Source organism: Agelaius phoeniceus, chromosome Z (assembly GCF_051311805.1).
Source record: "Agelaius phoeniceus isolate bAgePho1 chromosome Z, bAgePho1.hap1, whole genome shotgun sequence".
Taxonomy (NCBI): Eukaryota; Metazoa; Chordata; class Aves; order Passeriformes; family Icteridae; genus Agelaius; species Agelaius phoeniceus.
Window position 1 is genome coordinate 47,568,581 of NC_135303.1, and position 17,233 is coordinate 47,585,813.

Sequence of the window (17,233 nt, forward strand, 5' to 3'; positions counted from 1 at the left end):
CTTTCCCCAGCCCGGCAGTTGAAGAAGGAGTGGGAACTCTTCTGTTCTTGGTCTCAAGGTTGTTTATTGTTTCTTATCTATAATATTCTTTCTCCAACGTGCCAAGGTCTGTCTAGCAGCTTGGGTTGAGGCACACTGCCCACCTCAGAGGCAGTGTTGTCTTTTTATACCCAAAACTATGTGTACACTATTTACAATAACTTCCCAATACCTATCACCTATGTGAGACAGTGAACTTCTCCTCTAAACCAATCTAAAAGTGCCAACATCACTCAGAAGATGGTGGCTAGGAAGAAGGAGGAAAAAGGACAAGGCACATCCAAATTCCTCCATCTTGAGACCCCCAAGCTGTCATTTTCAAAACCTCAAAAAACTATTTTTCACCTGGTGACAAACTACCTATTATTCTACTTAAACTCTTTTGACTTGTAATTCTTCATATCAAGATTGGTGATTGTTTTTTCCAAGGGCTAAATCAAAGGCACAGGCATCTTGGGCTCTGTGCCAAAGTCTCTGAGCCCCCGGGCAGCGGCTTGAGCCCTCCAGGGCAGGCAGAGGAATTTGCTGGGTTCTGATAGTTTGCTGCTTTCTAGAACTAAGGGAGGTCCCGCTGGAAGAAGCCTTCTGGTTTTTGCTCAGAAGCAATAGTGGCCAAAGAGCACTAATGTGGTTCCTCACATCCTGCTCCCTTCTCAGGGCTCAGCTTCTCAGTGTGGGCTAGAGGGGCTTAGTGTGTTTTTACTCTTAGATGCCTTGAGCAACAGGTGATGGACTGGGAGGGCTTTTTGTGTGGCTTTGTAGCAGAGGAGAACGCTGCAGGCTTTTTTTGGCATCATCTGTAGAGAAGGTGTGGTTCTGTGCATGAACTCACAAAGCAGCCCAGGGCACTGCTATTGTGATGTCAGCGGCCGCATGGCAGCGTTGTCAGGCAGAGTTGCTGTGCCGAGGCCCGGAAGGGCTCAGTGTGCAGAGCAGCTCTGCGGCACGCTCACTGCAGGGGAACCTGCTGATCGACGAGGTCTCTGCCAGCAGGACTCTTGAGTTTTTTTGTTTTCTCCCTACAGGCTTTGTCCCTTGCAGATTGAGCAGCACCGCTCCAGCCATGGAGGGAGTGTGTGCTGCAGCTTTCACGGCTTTTACCGTGGCTTATTCCGGGTACTTTTTCACCCACCTGGCACGTAAGTAGACGTTTTTGTTCAGTGCAGCATATGGAAACCCAAATGCCACAAAGAGGCCTTCAGCTGGGTAACACCCCTGCCCACAGCTCCAGCTAAGAAGGGCGTGTCTCTAGCCAGTGGGGCATGGGCAGCATTTGTGATGTAGCCTGCGGGGATTCCGCTCCTGCCGTGCCACGGCCTGTGGCAATGGAGTCTGGAGTCTCCTCAGTTTGCTGGCTCAAGCAAGACAACTTCCAGGATGGGAAGACTGGGAGAGCTTGGCAGGAGTCCTTGTAAAAGCTGTGCACTGCTCTCCAGGACTGAGGCAAAGTCCCTCAGTTCAAGGCTTCTTGTCTGCATTCCCTCATCCCAGCATTTGCCTGTGGAACTTGACACTTCCTGCGCGCTAAAAGAGCCATTTGTTCTGTGATGAAATCACAGAATGAGCTTGGTAAAGGCCTCTGAGATGGACATTTTTGAGGAGTTCTTGTATGCTCCCACACACAGGAGCTGTTCCTGTGCTGTGTCATGATAGAACTGCCACCATGGCTCAGAGGGACTTGGGTGAAGCCTCCCTGGGGAAAGGTTTTCAGTAAGCTCATGGCAATTGCTGCATGCAATGTCTTGAGCAGACTGAAATACAGCAAAGAGAGGAGCTGTAGCCGCTGCTGGGTGAGGTGGGGCAGAAGCAATGACTGTTAGAGAACCACTTGTAGACTTAGTCTCAAGTTTCTAGGGGTTGAGTGGCCAAAGAGGAGAGACAAGGTAGACACCAGGCAGTATTTTGTGCTGCTGTTGTCTTGCTTGCTGTGTGCCACAAGGGATGCTGCTGGAGTGGTGTAGTGAAAGCAGAATGCTCTGTCTTTGGGTTGACTTTGGGGTGGGCATGGCCAGCACAGGCAGTTTTCTTAGAGCATCTGGTTCTTTTTCCCTTGTGTGTTGCAGGTCACATCAGCCGTGCCTGGAGAGAATCTGCTCTTTGGGTGAGTGGCAAAGGAGCCTCTGGCCTTGGTAGCATTTGGCAATTGCGGAGCAAGCTGTGAGCTGGGCCTGTTGCAGTCTGGTGCCAGCCTGGCTGGATGAATGAAAGTACAGTCCAGGCCCTTTGCAGCAACAGCAGCAGCAGGAGGACCCAGGGCTGTTTTCTCCAGTTCCTTTCCAGAACTTTTAAGCAGCTGAAAGTGGTGGCTGCCATGATGGAATTTCTCCTGTACAAGAGAGTGCAGTCTCATCTAGCTGGCCCATTCTACTTGAGTCTGAGCACCTTAGAATCCCATTTCTCTGCAGATGCTTTCTCCTGAGTGCATCTGGGTCTAGAGCTGAATATAAAGGAGGTTACGTGTCCCTGACGCTGCTGTCTGTCTGCAGAGCCCAGAGGGAACCTCAGAGCCTCCAGTGGCTGTGTGTCTTCCTGAAGAAGAGGCCCAAGGGGAGGAAGATGCCCAGCAAAGTGTACCTGCTGCCACTGCAGGGCCTGAGCATGCAGCATCAGTAAGTGGCAGCTCTGGGCAGTCCTGTGGCTGGAGCAAAGCATAGCTGCAAGTTTCTGATCAGACAGCACCTCCCGTGCCTGGCTGAAGATGCTGAGGGCTGGAATCTTTCCTGCCCTTCCCGCAGGCAGTGAGGCCTGGAACTTGGAAGTTCAGGGATCACCTTCCTACTGTTCTGAAAGGGGCTGTGAATTTGTCTTAGCAAGAGACAGGAGGTAGCATTAGGATGTCTTGGCATGCTGCTGGGGTACAAGTGAGGCCCTTGGTGGCCAGTGGCTGTGCAGGCTCCCTGTCCCCAGTGAAGAGAGCAGTGCAAAGGTGCAGTTCAGAAGCTTGCAGGATATGAGGAGACACTGTCCCCAGGAGGGACCTGGCCCTGTGCAGACAGCAGCTGTCAGTAGCTAAAGGAACAGCTGAGATGCAGCGGGGCCTGTAGCTGAATATAGGTGAGGTGGTGAATGCCAGGTTCTTTCCTGTCCCTCATGCTGCTGTGTGTCCCCAGAGCAGAAGGGCAGCGTCAGCACCTGCTCTGGCTGCCTCTGCACCCGAGGAAGAGGCTGAAGAGGAGGAAGGTGCTCATGAACCTGCCCCTGCTGTCAGCCCAGGCCCAGAGCAAACATCATCAGTAAGTGCCTGCTTTGGTTAGCAGTGTGTGTGGTGTCATTTTGTCCGTGGTGTAAAAGCAGCCTTTGGATTTTGGGCCTTGAGCTGGAGAAGCGGGCTGCAAAAGCTGAGAGGTGAAGAGCCCTGGCTGTGGCCAGCAGCATCTTCCCAGGGGCTTGCACTTGAAATGGGATGGCAGGGGCACCTCTGCCAGGCACATTTGTGACCTCACTCATTTCTTTTCCCAGAGCTCCACCTCCTCTGTCCTGGCACCTGCAGGGGCTGCAGCAGAAGGCTCTGAAGGAGCCTCCAGTCCCCAAGCTGGCAAGTGCAGCGGGAGCAGCTCGTGCATCTGGAGCACCAGTAGCTCCTCTGGCAGCAGAGAGCAGCTGGGAGAGAGGACAGAGGACAAGTGCCTGGCCATGCTGAGTACGTCCTTTGTGATCCTTGTCTGCTGGAGCAGTGCCCTGTGTGTGCGTGTGTCGGCATGAGCTGTCCCAGCTCCTGTTCCTCCTCAGCTGAGTGCCAGCTCCTGAGGCCTCCACACAGGACCTGTTGTTGTGCTTTGAGGTGGTGAGGGGTCACCGGGGTGTTGCTCCTGCCTCTGAGAGCAGCTCAGCCTGGCTTGGCTTTGCCTGAGCTTCCCTGGAGGCAAAAGGCAAACCAGAGATTGTTTCTGGCTGAGCAGGAGGCCGTGACCCAGCCAATGAGTAGGCCTCAAGGAGCTCCTGTGGGGCACGGCCAAGGTCATCTTCAGAACTCGGCCTGTCCTAAAGGCTGAGGCACCTCATTCCTAAGGCCCAGCACAGTAGGTTGGAACATGAGCTGCTGCTCCTGAAAGGCAGAAGGCCATTGTTTAGGCAAAATTGTCCTGCTCAAAGCTGCAGATTGTCCTTCTGCTGGAAGCACTTTGCAATATTCTTGCTGTTCTGCAAAGGGCAGCTGTTGAGAACAATTGATTCCAGGAGCCAAGATGCCTTTGATGTTTGCAAGGATTAAAGCTTTGCTTGAAGGTCACAGAGTGTTGATTGCCAGGAACAGCAAGGTTTTGTTATTCCTGCTGCCCTTAACATTTCTAGACAACAACCAGTTCTCTTGGTTACAGCTTTCTGATCCCTGTATCCTCTGACTGCTTCTGCACGTGCTTAGATTTTAGTTTAGACGTCTAGTTTGGTGCAGGCCATCTGTGCTGCAGGGCTGCTCGTCTTGCTGCTGTTGTTTCTGAGGTGGTGGTGGTGGTGGTGCGGTGGTGTTGTTGTTTGCCGACTGCCTGAGTTGAAAGGGCCCAGAGTGGCAGAGAGTGGGGCTGCCTTTCTGATCTGCTGCAGGGTGGGATCTCTTTTGAAGTGAGCATCTTTCCTTGGGATTTTTCCAGAGATGCTGGTGAGCGAGGGAGATCCTGAGGCTGAATACACAGAGCTGGAAACCATTGGCAAAGGGTGAGTGCAGCCGTAGTTCCTTCTTCAAAGGCAGGGCCTGTGCATTTTGCTGGTGTCACATCTCCCCAGAGCGACGTCAGGCAAGCTCCAAAGCTGTTCAGACACTGCGTTAGGATGATGCCTGATGATCTCTCAGTACTGGTCAGCATTTACAGCTGTGGTCCGAAGGCAGGGCGGCAAAGACACCTGGACGCTGGCAATGTCTTTTCTGCGGCAAAGAGCAGCACCTGGCAGATCTCCATTCCCTCAAGTCTGTTGCACCTGATTGCCGCTCTTCCTAGGAGAGAGCATTTTTGCATGTCTCAAAAGAATACAGAATGCATGGGGATGAAAGGAGGAGAAACTTTGTTGCCTCAGAGGTCAAGTCAGCAGCTGACAGCTGTCAGGGAACAGCTCTGGGTAACATTTCTTTCCAGTATTTTGCTGAAAGCAAGATTCAGTGGTCTGGATGGCCACCACCTAGCCTAGCAGCCAAAAGCAGAAATGAAAGAAGCAGCTCTCTTTTGTAGCTGAGGTAGCAAAAGACAAAGCTTCAGGGCAATGGCCAGTGCCAATGCACTCCAGAGGAAAAGGCATCATCTGGCTGATGGCAGAACCCTGGTGGATCCTGTGGGGTTTAGGCCTTTCCTGCAAAGGATCCACCAAGCTGTTCCCTTTGAAAGCCAGCTCTGCTGACTGGAAATGGGACTGATTTGCAACATTTTCCCTGTGAGAAGGCAAATGTACAAGAAGTCTCCAGAAAAGCAGAGTCCTCCAGGTGTCTGGTGCACCGAAGAGAAGCAGCTGACAACAGCTCTGGACTCAGAACGCCGCTGTCCAATGATCCTGTGTTTTGAGGACTTCTCCATTTGTGTGTGCAGCAATGGAAGCCTTTCCCTGCTCTGGCTGTGGCTGCAGCTGCGGCTGGGCACTAACTTCCTTGCAAGCTGGAGAAGGGATCTGTGTCTGGAGGCTTTCCTGCAATGGCTGTTCCGTGGCCTCAGGCTTCTCAGAAGGCCTCCGTAGTGGTGCTTGAGTTTGGCAGACAGGCTCCAGGGAGAAGTGGGAGAAGGCCCAACTGGCAAGTTCCTGGAAAAATCCCACACATGTACAGATACAGAAAGAGAAAAGGGGGAAAAGACCCAGAGGAGAATCTGTCCTATTCCATTTACTGTTTGCCCCAGGACTTATTTGCAATTGGACTGCAGTGTCTTGCAGTGGCAGGGACTAAAGGACTTCTTCTTTCTCCGCTGCTGTTTTGTTTCTAGGGGTTTCGGCACGGTGTGCATGGCAGTGGAGACTGCCACAGGAGAAGAGGTAAGCGCCAAGCAGCGCCGCAGCTTCTGCAGCTCTCGAGTGCCCTCCCCTCTGCTGTGAGCTGTGGCTGAGCTTTGGGTGGCCTGGAGAGCTTTGCTGCAAAGGCAGATGAAGTGCAGAGCAGTGTCCGCCCTGCCAAATACAGTGGGGACAGATTTTGTCCTTCTCAGCTGCCCCTGGGAATGCAAGGAGGCCAGAGGAGGACACGCTGGCTGGGTCTTAGTGCCCAGGTGGTGTCTCAGAGCATGGCACTGCTCTTTGGGGCTGCAGGGTTCCTGAGTTCTCTTTTCTGGCTGTTAGCAAATACATGGGAATCGTGCTGGTAGTTCTGTAGGCACCTGCAGTGCTGCCCTTGGAACTGTGCTTAGACAGAGTGGTCTGCAAGGAGTCTCTCAAGGGCCTAAGCCCTGCTCATAGCCCGGTGTATATCCCTAGAAGATCATGGCATGGGTTATTTCTTTTTACAGTCAGGCAGTAATTGCAAATGTCAGTGGTGTGAAGAAAAGTATTTCAGTGGAGCAAAATGAAAATTCCTGGAGTGAGGAAATGCTAGGATTGTGGTTTTTGGAGGTGTCCTTAATGATGTTTTCATCATCGTGGCATTTTTTCATTGTGAAGTATGTAGGGTTGTATATCTTAGGAGGAATAGCCCTCAGGATGTTTTTAGGAAAGCATTTTATCTGCCACATCTCTAACTGTTTGCTTTGTTGTTGTGCCATGGAGAATGCCAGTGACTGCTGGAGTAATGATCCAATCCCCTAGAAGTGCCAATGGTTTGCCAGCAGTTTTGCTCCATTTTTACTGGCACAAAATGGCTTTCTGCTTGCAAGAGGTGTGTGAATGAGCATGGGGATGATAAAGTAAGGCCATGGGAGAAGACTGGCCCTGGGCACAGTGAGTGTTGTTAGACCTCTGCGGTGGAGAGCTTAGAGCGTGTTTCTCCCAGGTTTCCAGGGCAGAGGCTATGTGGCTCTGTGTCCTGGGAGGTGCCCGAGCAGGCGGTCTGATGTCCTGTCACAAGGCAGCTTGGCCCAGCCCAGCACTATCATCCCATAATCACTGTCTCCATGTTGCCCTTGTGGTCCTGTGCCACAGACTTCTTTGGTTCATGGTTTTCCATGTCGTTTTAGGTGGCCATAAAGAAAATTAGTCTCCTGCAAGAGAGCGGCAGCGAACTGTGCCTGAATGAAATCCAGGTCATGCGTGGCAATAAGCACGCCAACCTTGTCAACTATGTAGACAGGTGAGTGGTTCTGCTGTTCTGCTGTGAAAGGTCATTCACATCCTGCAAGCCAGAGGTTCAAGCACTCCTTTGGTGGGTGGCAGAGGATGGAGCTGTTCATTCCTGTTTCTGGGCTGATCTACAGTGTCTTGGGAGGAGATTGCATTGGGGCTGCATTACTCTTTCCTGGCATGCTGAGTTTGAAGGGCGCTTTCAAAGGCCGGACTTGGCCCTATCTTACTGAGCCAACAGCCTCAAAGTTCCTGTGCTCTCTCCCCATGGATTTGTTGGCTTTGGGGTTGGATTTTTTCCCCATGGGTCTGAAGTGTACCGAAGCACTGCAGATTGTATTTCCCTTGGCCTGTTCGTTGGTGTGGATAGCAAGCAGTGTTTTAGACTGCCCAGAGTTCAAGGCCTGTAGAGCGTAGTGAATGACTGCTCACTTCCTCCTGTCTTCCTCTGAGAGAGACACAGAAACAAGAATCCATCAGGTGGTGTGAGTGCACACCACACCTTCATCTCCAGGCTGTTGTTTCCTCCTTTCAGCTACCTGCTGGACGAGGAACTCTGGCTCGTGATGGAATACATGGACGGAGGTTCCTTACACAATGTCATCAGGGAGACTCACCTGGCAGAAGGAGAGATAGCAGCTGTCTCTCGGGAGGTAAGGGATAGTGCCTGTGCTTCCCATGCCTTGGTCGGGATGGTCCTTCCAAATGGGTGACAAGGAGAGGAGAGATTTCATCTTCTGAGCCTCCTTGCTGCCTTTCTCTTATGACTGGCAGTAGCAAGAGCATCTGAAGTGCCTGCCAGTGTCCCTGCCCTTCTTCTAGTGTGTTTGTGTTTGCCTCTCTAAACACTTGCCTGGAGCCTGTGTGTGCTGCATTCCTTCCCTGGACGGGCAAAGTTGCTGGTGGCACAATGTAAAATAAGTGGCACAGACAAAGATACACACTGGGCTGTCATGGAGCTCAGCCTCCAAGAGAGCCTTGCACCAAAGGGGTGTTTGCAAAAGCATCCACTCTTGTCTGGCTGGAGAGAGCACAGCCACTGCAGCAGTGCTGCTTCAGTCTGTGGTTGCAGGGCAGTGGCCGGAGGAACAATTGTCCTTTCTCTTTCAGAAGCACACACACCCTCACTTAGAAAGGCACTGCTGTCCTTGTGTTGGAGCAGCAAGCTCTTGCCCTTGCCAGCAGCCTGTCGTGCCATGGCTCAGCATGGCCCAGGAATGTTGCAGTGTTGCAGATGTGCCACTTCCCCGCTTGTGGGATGAAATCCACTTAGGCTGGTGTTTCTTTTTCCTCTCTCAGTGCCTGCAAGGCCTGGATTTCCTTCACTCCAAGCAAGTGATCCACCGGGACGTCAAAAGCCACAACATTCTCCTGGGTCTGGACGGATCCGTCAAGTTGGGTGGGTGTTGTTGGCCAGGCTCAGCCGTGGCAGGCTGCGGTGTGGGGCTGCCTTTGGGTGACTGCCGGTTCCCTGCAGTGGTGCCTGTGGCAGTCCAGGCTGCCCTGATACAAGTGCAGAGCAACAGCCCCAAGGTGCAGGGAGGTGTTGCTGGGAACAAGGGTTCAGGAGTGCCTTTGGCTTGTGCGTGTGTCCCTTCCCAAGCAAGGCACTTACAGTCTAATAGCTTCAGGGCACTAAAAGCCACTGCCTGAAAGCTGGGGCTTTTGCTAACTGGCCAATTCCGTATTTCCTCGGCTGCAGGCCAGAGGAATGGCAGCATGGCCCCTTGCTGGCAGCCGGGTTCCACGCTGCCCTCTTGGACATTGGTACAGTGGGGATTTCTTTGCTTTGCTTTCCTCATTCACGCTGGCCTCTTTTTTCTCCTCAGCTGATTTTGGCCTTGCTGCTCAGCTGACCGCTGAGCAGAGCAAACGGAGATCAGCTGTTGGGACCACTTACTGGATGGCGCCAGAAATCTTCACCAGGAAGCTCTATGGCCCCAAAGTGGACATCTGGTCCTTTGGCATTGTGGGGATCGAGATGGTGGAAGGGGCGCCTCCTTACCGGATGAAAACCTCCCGCACGGTGCGCTGCAACTGCTCTCAGATACTGCTGTCACCCAAACACAATCTGCTCCCATTCTTCTGCCTGGCAAGCTTGCTAACACCTGGAAATGAGAGGTGCCAGGCTGCATAGTCTCTCGTGCTCCTTGTCCAGATCGTCCCCTTGCCATTTCAGTGCACGAACCGCACAAAAAATGGTGATGCCTTTTGCTTGAGGGAAGCTTTGACAAAAGGGCAAAGCTGGGCTTTTAGTCCCCATCAGCCAGTGAAATCAGGGGTGAAGGCAAGAGCCTTTGCCTATTGGACTGGCTATGGCTGCCTGTGGCTTTGTGTTCTTTCAGTAGGGGTAGGAAAGGTATCTGCCAGGCTCTGGCAGGGAGTAAAGTGCCACGGGAGAGTGGAGCCTGTCCCGTGGGGTGGGGTGTGTGTGAGCAGTTTGGGGTGCAAAGGAGACAGGTAGAGCGTGGCATTTCCTTCTTCTCTAGGTTCAAGAGCTGATCAGCAGCGGGGGCAGGCCAAAGCTGCAGAAGCCCAGGCAGCAGTCGGCGTGGTTGCGAGACTTTCTGCACTGCTGCCTGGAGAGGGACGAGGACAGGCGCTGGTCTGCCCAGGAACTGCTGCAGGTAAAAGGCAAAGCGGCTGCAGGCTGCGCCAGCTGCCCGCTGCCAGGGGCTCCTCATCTGCTCAAGTCCAAGGTGTCTGATGGGGCCCGCTCCTAAGCATCTCCCCTCTGGGGGCTTGCAAAGGAAACCAAAGGAGAATCCTGGCCTAGGATGCCTTGGAAGGAGCCTTTCAAGGTCACCTAGACCAAATCTCCTTTAGCTGAAGACATCTGGAGTCATGGATTTGTGGGATTGGGAGCCATTTTGCCTCATGTAGCAAGGTCCTGGATGTGGAGACAGTGGTGCCCAGAATGCCCTCCTTTTCTTCTTTCTGTATCTTTCTGGTAGCCAGAGAAAGCCTGTTTCAGCCTGTGAGGAAAGTACAAGTTCATGTTTTTCTTTTTCTCTTTGGGCAGCATCCGTTTGTAACATCAGCCAAGCCGACCTCTGAGCTGACGCCTCTGATCATGGCCACGCAGCAGTTTATGGCCAGCAGGAGATACTAGCCCTGGAAGAGGCCATTGTTATTGTTTGCACTTTGTAGTTTGTAGATTATAGCTCGTAGTTTGTAGTTTGTAGATTATAGCTCGTAGTTTGAAGTTTCTAGTTTCTAGGTCATAGTTCGTAGTCTCTTTATTCTAATAGTCAAAATAAATACTATAAGAAATAAAACCTACACTGTGCTGGAAGCTTCCCTTTGTTCTCACCCTGTGAATAAGCTCTAAATTTGCTTCTGAATGGTCAGGTGTTTCTTCGATGTGGGAAGACCCATGGATGGGATTTGTGGCATGGTTTGAAAGCGTGCAAAGGTCTTCTTCCTTCAGTGCCTCCAGGCCACAAGCTCTTGTGGAGATACAGGCATTGCAGCTGTGGCTAGAGGAGCAGAGTAGGGCAGAATGGAGCAGAGCAGTGGTGTCACTGCTGGGGATGCTGCTGTGGCTGTGGGCAGAGGGGGAGGGAGCCGGGCTTCTCCAGGGGCTCAGGCGCAGGTGAGTGTCCAGCGGGAAGGCAAGTTCTGCCACGGGAACCAAGGCCAACATGAGGGAGCGAAAACTTGTGCAGTTGGGACCTGCCTGAGCCACTGTGGAGGCCTGTGGGCCTGCTAGGGCACTTCCCGGGGCTGTGGCCTGGAAGAATGTCCCCTAGACTTTAACCTCTCCCATGGTCTCCTGTTTATTGTTTCAATATACATTTGATACCGTGATTATTGAAAATCATTCACTTTGCTATGTTTGGTGGTAACTGATGGTATATTTGACTACCATTTAAATTTAAATTTTAGTTGCACAATATTTGACAGACATCCTCTCCCAGTTTTCATGTTCTACCCCCGCTTCCCTGAAACCACGATTCCTTGGAAGGACAGGCCGGGAGATGGAACCTTCTCAAGAGCAAGCACAGGCGAGCCACCAGCCATCTGCCATCTCCCCTCCTCTTCTGACCCCTTGTCAGGACAGCACCGGCCATGGTGTCCTGGATTCTACCCTAACCCACTTTCTGACTGCCCTCAACCCTGCCCCTGCTTTCCTCTTGTATTAGCAGACTCCCATTTTTGCTGCAATACATATTTCAGAGGTCATAGCTACAATAAAAGTTGAGAATAAAACAGCTGGAGGACCGACCCTGTGGCCCCCATACGAGTCCTGTGCCCTGCACCACCGGAAGGTTCCCCCATTCTAGTCCCCCATGAAACCTTTTCTTTTGACTTGTGTGTTTGCTGAAGGCCACGTGGGAAAGGTTCCACCATAAGTCTTTTGGCTTTGATTTTCTGTTCTCTTTTGTTTTGTGGGTAAGTGAGGGGGAATGTAGTGGCGGGAGCCGTCTGGGAGTCAGGGCCCGAGAAGTGAGGGGAAATGAAAATTGTATTTACTTATTGTTTGGTTATGCTCTGCAATATGAACCCACCAGTTTATTTTAATTCTCAAGCTTAGTTAAAATCTACTAAGTATTGTGTTGGTTTTAGTTATGAGAAGATATGATTTTTACTATAATGGGTATACCATTCATTTTAAATAAAAGAAAAAGCGGTGATTCATGAGAGTTTGTCCTGGAGGGCACGGGCCAGAAATGATCACACAGCCACACATCAGACAACAATGACCAACACCAAGCCTCAGGAGAAGAGAAGCCACAATGGATGACAGCCAGAAAACTTATGGTGAGCTGATCATGAAGTGGAGAGGACTCTGGGGCCAACCGGGAGTGGCCATGCAGATCAACAGCCTGTCTGAACCCGTCAGGGCAGAGGGAAAACACGTGATGGCTTTGGGATGGGCACCCAAAGCTGCCAACACTATCCCCCAATGCACCATCCAGCACCAAGAGAAGACTTGCTTAGCTTTTTCAGTATTTTATCCAATTACTCTTTTTTTTTTTTGTTTTTTCTTTTGGCTAGTTTCAACTTCTGTACATAGTCCTCTCATTCCTTTGAGATTTCTACCTCTGCCTTTCTTTGCACCTTCCCCTCCCTGATTGTCAGCTGAGCTATTTACAGATGGCTTTTCTCACCCACCTGATACCTGATGTGCGTGCCAGCACCAAAATAATTCTCCTTATTTTGCCCCTAACTGCCTTCTCTTTGGGGCACTGTCACAGCTGGCAAAGCTTCAGTCTTTCACGTGTGTTTTTTGGCCAGTAAGTGGGTAAGGGCTGGCAAAGCAACTTCCTAAGGCCTCCAGAGCAATGCACTGCAAGCCAGACCTGTTCTCTTTCAGGCAAGGCTTCTCTGAAAGGACTTCAGAATTCCCACCATGGAACTGAGGCACTGTTGACAGAGCACTAGACTGTGAAAGGCTTTGAAAGGGGATAGGAAGCTCAGCTTGCAAATGAGACACAAGAAGCTGTCGCAGACATCTTTCATGAGAAATCCTTTCTTAGGATTTTTCCTTGTGAGAAGCTGCAGTTTCAGCAACCAAAAGTAAACAATGGTTATCTGCTGCTGTGGAATGCAACAGGTAGACCCGTGATGGGTCTCCTGTTGATGTTTGGATTTCCTGACCACTCATGGCAGAGCCGGCTCTTGCTCTATGTCTGAGTCACAGATCTTTGTTATTCATTCTTTTCTATTCTTAGCTTAGCTAGCTTCTGGAGAAACCTTTTCCTTTCTATTTCTTTTTAGTATAGTCTTAATGGTACATATATCATAAAATACTAAATCAAGCCTTCTGATCATAGAGTCAACATTCTCGTCTCTTCTTCATCCTGAAAACCCTTGTGACCATGGTCACAAGAAGCTTTCTCCCCACCAGACTTTTGGCATCCCAATAGCAGTGCTCCACACTGGCCATGTGGCCCCAGGACATTCCCCATTTGCACACCCCTCCTGCTGTCAATGGACTCACTTTGGCTGTCATGTGGGGCAGAGAAGGGAAGACGCAGCCAAAGAGGGATCCTCTCACTGTGTTTCAGAAAATGACAGCAGAGCAGCCCTTTCTCAGGAAAGTCATCTGAAAGGACTTAAGAGTCCCAATAGTCTGGATTGCCCCAGGGCTGGGGCTCAAAGACATCACAAAACTCAAGAGGCTCCAACCTCCTCAGCGTATCATTGCAGTCAAGCTACTGGCTTCAGACCAAATACCTTTCCTCACTTTACCTAACCCTTCAGTGCTTCTCAAACCCAAAATCTTTCTTCTTGTCTTCAGTCAGCCTAAGCACTTCTGCCTTCTTTGTCCACAGCTGGAGAGAGCTTTCCAGCTGCCACCTCTGCTCCTCTGTCAGCCCCTTTTCTCCCTGCTTCCAGGGGCCACCAACAGTTCCACATGCCTTTCTTCTGCACAATCATGCTCTACACATCCCCCACCAAACCTACACATACTTGCCCTGGTGGAGTAATTTTCTGGTTTGATCTGAGGCGATAGGAAGAGCTCTCAAAGTTTTCCTAAGAAAAGTTTAGGGAGGAATCTTCCCCACCCCCTGTGGCAACCAGAGAGAAAATACAAAAATTTCTCAATAGTGCTTGCACCAAACGTATATAAAACACATGAACATGAATGTCTTAAAACTTAGCAAGATAAAAACATGGGAACACTCGATGCAGTGAAGAACAGCAGTTCTTCAGTCCTGTACCACTTCATCTTTCCATGAAACACCTCTCAAAGAAGAAAACTCCGTCCCACTTGGACCTACTTCATACACAGGAACTATCCACTTTTGTGTTCTCTGCCTGAGAAAGTTTTGGTGATGCTTTAATCAAACCAGCAATAAAAGTCTGTATAAAGAAACTCAGAAGACATCAAGAAAGTGACAATCACTAATAAAACTTATTTGGCAAGAGTTATCTTATTTCAAATATCAACTACCTTACCAATACTTAGTCCGTTCCCAAGGTGAAATCCAATCCCTGTATCCTGTTTCCCTCAGGTATCAGCTAAAAAACCTATCTGCTTCATAACACTGATCACATATACTTTTCCCAACTATTTTCCAAAACTATTGATATATTTACAATTTTGTTAGCACGAATCACAGCCCTTTATCACATCAGTGAGACCAAAACAACAAACTTGCACCATGATGAAAGCATTTTCTCCTAAGGGTTACAGATTCTCTAGCAGCAGCATTTCTGCCTCCAGGCTCTGGCGGCAGACAAGGCTCAATGCCCACGGCTGCCAGAAGGAGGCACAGGAGGAGCAGTTTGCAAAGCTTCATTGAGAATACAGGGAAAATGAGTCTCTACTTATTCCCCAGTTTCTTTCCAGAGAGCCTCTTGGGATATTTGAATTCACCACCCTCTCCCAACTCACTTTTTGGAGGTGGTGCCGAGATTTTGTTTTCTAAGCCTTCATCCATAAATTTTGAAATAAATTACAATAGCACTGAAGGAGGTGAACGGGACATGCCCTGTTTCTCATGCATCGCCTGGCGGTTCTCCCCTCTCCAAGGCGTCCAAACTTTGCAAACCACAGCTTGTTCCCCAGGCAGAAGACCAGGGCTTTTCACCATGTGATTCCTTCGCCAAAAGATTTATTTCATTCCCCCCCAAGAGAAAAATTCCCCAAACATTCTCCATTTCTTTGGGATCATTGTTAATTTTCCCGTGTAATTCAAGCACTTCTGTTGCAGACTGACGTATCACTCACTCCCAGACTCTGCCTCCTGAGGAGCGAATTCCTTCTTTACCCGCGGGGAGGGCTTGGGATGAGAAGGAGGGGTGAAGATTGGCTGTGCACAGCGGAACCTGTCCTGCAGGGAGCAGAGGAAGGTGACAGCCCCTCGGCGCCGTCCCGCCTCTGTGTTTGGGAGGGGCGGGCGCAGTTTGGGCCGAGGGGCGGGGTTGGGCTTTGAGGCATTAAAGCCCTGCCAGGGGCTGCGGGGCTGACCTTGCAGTCAGGGAGGCCCGGCTGTTGCTGGAGTCTGGAAAACGCTGGTTCCAGGCCTCGCCCAGCAGTGCTAAATTGCAGCTCTAAGGCTCTTTGGCTTTGCAGCAGCGTCTTTCAGTGGTTTCTCATGTTTTGGGGGCTGCCTTCACCCCAGCATTCAGTTCCTGCTCTGGCCTGAGGCCGCCTATTATTTCAGGCCCTGAGGCAGTTTGCTTCAGGTTCCGCTCCTTTTCTAGCTGTTGGGCAACATTCAGCTCTCTGAGTCAAACCTCCATGCCTATGGCTACCAGGCATGGTCCTTCCCTGGGAATGTTTCATTTGCTTCTGCCAAAGGTCACGTTTTCTGCACAAGTAACTGCGGATGGTGCCAGTTTCCCTCAGTCCCCCTCTCTCTTTCGTGCTGGGCAAATTTTTATTGAAGCTTTTAGCAAGTCTCTCACTGGAGAGCAGTTCAGATCAATTTCTGCATGGGATTCCATTACTTTTCTACCAGGAAATAGCAGCTTTGACTGAAAATTGATTTCTCCTTTATTATGTCATGAGCAGTTCCTGCTGTATAAAAGGAATGTGTCACCTCAAGAGTACCCAGCTTGCTGTGCAAATGAAGATCTAAGGCCTGAGAAGTGTTGCTCTATGAGAGACTTTAAAAGGACTTAAACTTGTTCAAGTACTCTGAGTTAGAAAAGCGGGAGAAATACTGACGAGACGTTCTCCAGGAGTTGGAACAACAAAAAACTCTTTCCGGGCTACTTTTGAGAATCAGAGAACTTTGAAGGCAAAAAAACCCTTTGAGCAGGATTCAATCAACATAAAACTTTCCATGAAGCATTAATGTAGCCCATTCAGCTTAACAAACTCTAAGCCTGATAGATTTTAAATTTCTCAAAAATCTGAGAGGATGGAATTGGGAAAACAAAGAGAAGGAGAGAATGACAGAAAAGAACCAACATAGCTACTGGAGCAGTGGCCGGATGATAAAGAATGCCCAGGCTAGGGAAGCAGTGTCCAGCCAACCTCCAGCCAGTCAAGCACTGCTCAGGCGCGAAACCCAGGCCCTGTGCTCAAGCGGTGTTATGCTTCAGGGCAGATGGCCGCGGGTAGAAACTCCAAAGCTGCAGGGTGCGGAAGAAAGGGCGACTCAGATCTTCTCGGGGTAGGAGGTTTTATTGGAAGGGGTGGTGGTAGGTTGGGGAGCTGAAGTCTGAGCACTGAGGCAGGGAAAAGCCTCAGGTTTTATAGGGAATAGGCGGGGTTGGGAACGACAAATCAGAAGAGGGGTACAAAAGATACATCAAAGATTGACAACAGTAAACAACCAACCGGAGACAGTTGCGGGTGGGGCCCTGGCCCCTGAACCAATCACCCAACAGCCCAGCCAGAAGCTTCTGGAAAAAGAGGCAGGGGTGCTGGATGACAGGCAGGCGGCCAGGGGAGGGGACCAAGCGAGATACATTAAGGTAACCAGGACAACGTGGGAGGGGTACAGAGACTGACACTTACTGGAACCTTCGGGCAGAACCAAAACAACAACGGGGGGAGAAGTGAACAAACATAGAACAAACCAGAACATCTCCCCCTTTTTTGTTTAAAAAGAAAAAGAACGGCAGAGGAACAACACAACTAAACTGAGGTCGGGGCCTGCTCTACGTCACAGGGGTCTGGGCAGAAGTCCTCAGGGTCGGAATGCTCCAAGGAAGCGGAGTCCCAGTCTTTCATCTGTCCCTGGACTTCCATGCGGTGGATTTCGGGAGCGCCGATAGCTTGTGAAATCAGTCTCTTTACCAGCCCCCAGACAATAGAGCAGGCAATTAAAACTACAAACAAAACCAAAAGGATGGTAAAAACCGTCTTCAGAATGGAGCCCGCCCAGCCCGACAGTCCCCATCTCTGGAAAAGGTCCCCCAGCCAGTCCGATGTTCGGTGCTTTATATCGTGCACAAGGCCCTTCATCTTGGCGATGGATACCCTCGCCCGTGATGTTAAGTTCATGCAGCAGAGGCCCTCAAATTCCTCACAATGGTGGTTATGCAAGAGCAGCAAATCAATTGCTGCTCTATTTTGGAGGGTCGCCTTCCTCGTAGTTTCCTCGTC

At 50.6% G+C, this 17,233-nt stretch overlaps 1 protein-coding gene across 1 annotated transcript; it reads left to right on the forward strand.

Moving 5' to 3' along the window:
* The first annotated feature begins 1,102 nt into the window (after nucleotides 1-1,102).
* On the forward strand, nucleotides 1,103-10,330 carry LOC129133184 (serine/threonine-protein kinase PAK 3-like). The gene is made up of 12 exons (XM_077172180.1): nucleotides 1,103-1,178; nucleotides 2,103-2,140; nucleotides 2,526-2,648; nucleotides 3,499-3,679; nucleotides 4,626-4,689; nucleotides 5,937-5,985; nucleotides 7,116-7,228; nucleotides 7,754-7,871; nucleotides 8,518-8,617; nucleotides 9,048-9,244; nucleotides 9,708-9,845; nucleotides 10,241-10,330. Exons 1-12 carry the CDS (start codon nucleotides 1,103-1,105, stop codon nucleotides 10,328-10,330), a joined length of 1,287 nt encoding a protein of 428 aa, XP_077028295.1.
* Nucleotides 10,331-17,233: the final 6,903 nt, after the last annotated feature.

What these genes read in the sequence shown, in the direction of transcription:
- LOC129133184 (XM_077172180.1), top strand. Translation starts at nt 1,103, where the DNA reads ATGGAGGGAGTGTGTGCTGCAGCTTTCACGGCTTTTACCGTGGCTTAT. An exon ending in AGACTGCCACAGGAGAAGAG is followed by an intron (nt 5,986 to 7,115) that starts GTAAGCGCCAAG and finishes ATGTCGTTTTAG; the next exon opens with GTGGCCATAAAGAAAATTAG. An exon ending in CTGCCCAGGAACTGCTGCAG is followed by an intron (nt 9,846 to 10,240) that starts GTAAAAGGCAAA and finishes CTCTTTGGGCAG; the next exon opens with CATCCGTTTGTAACATCAGC.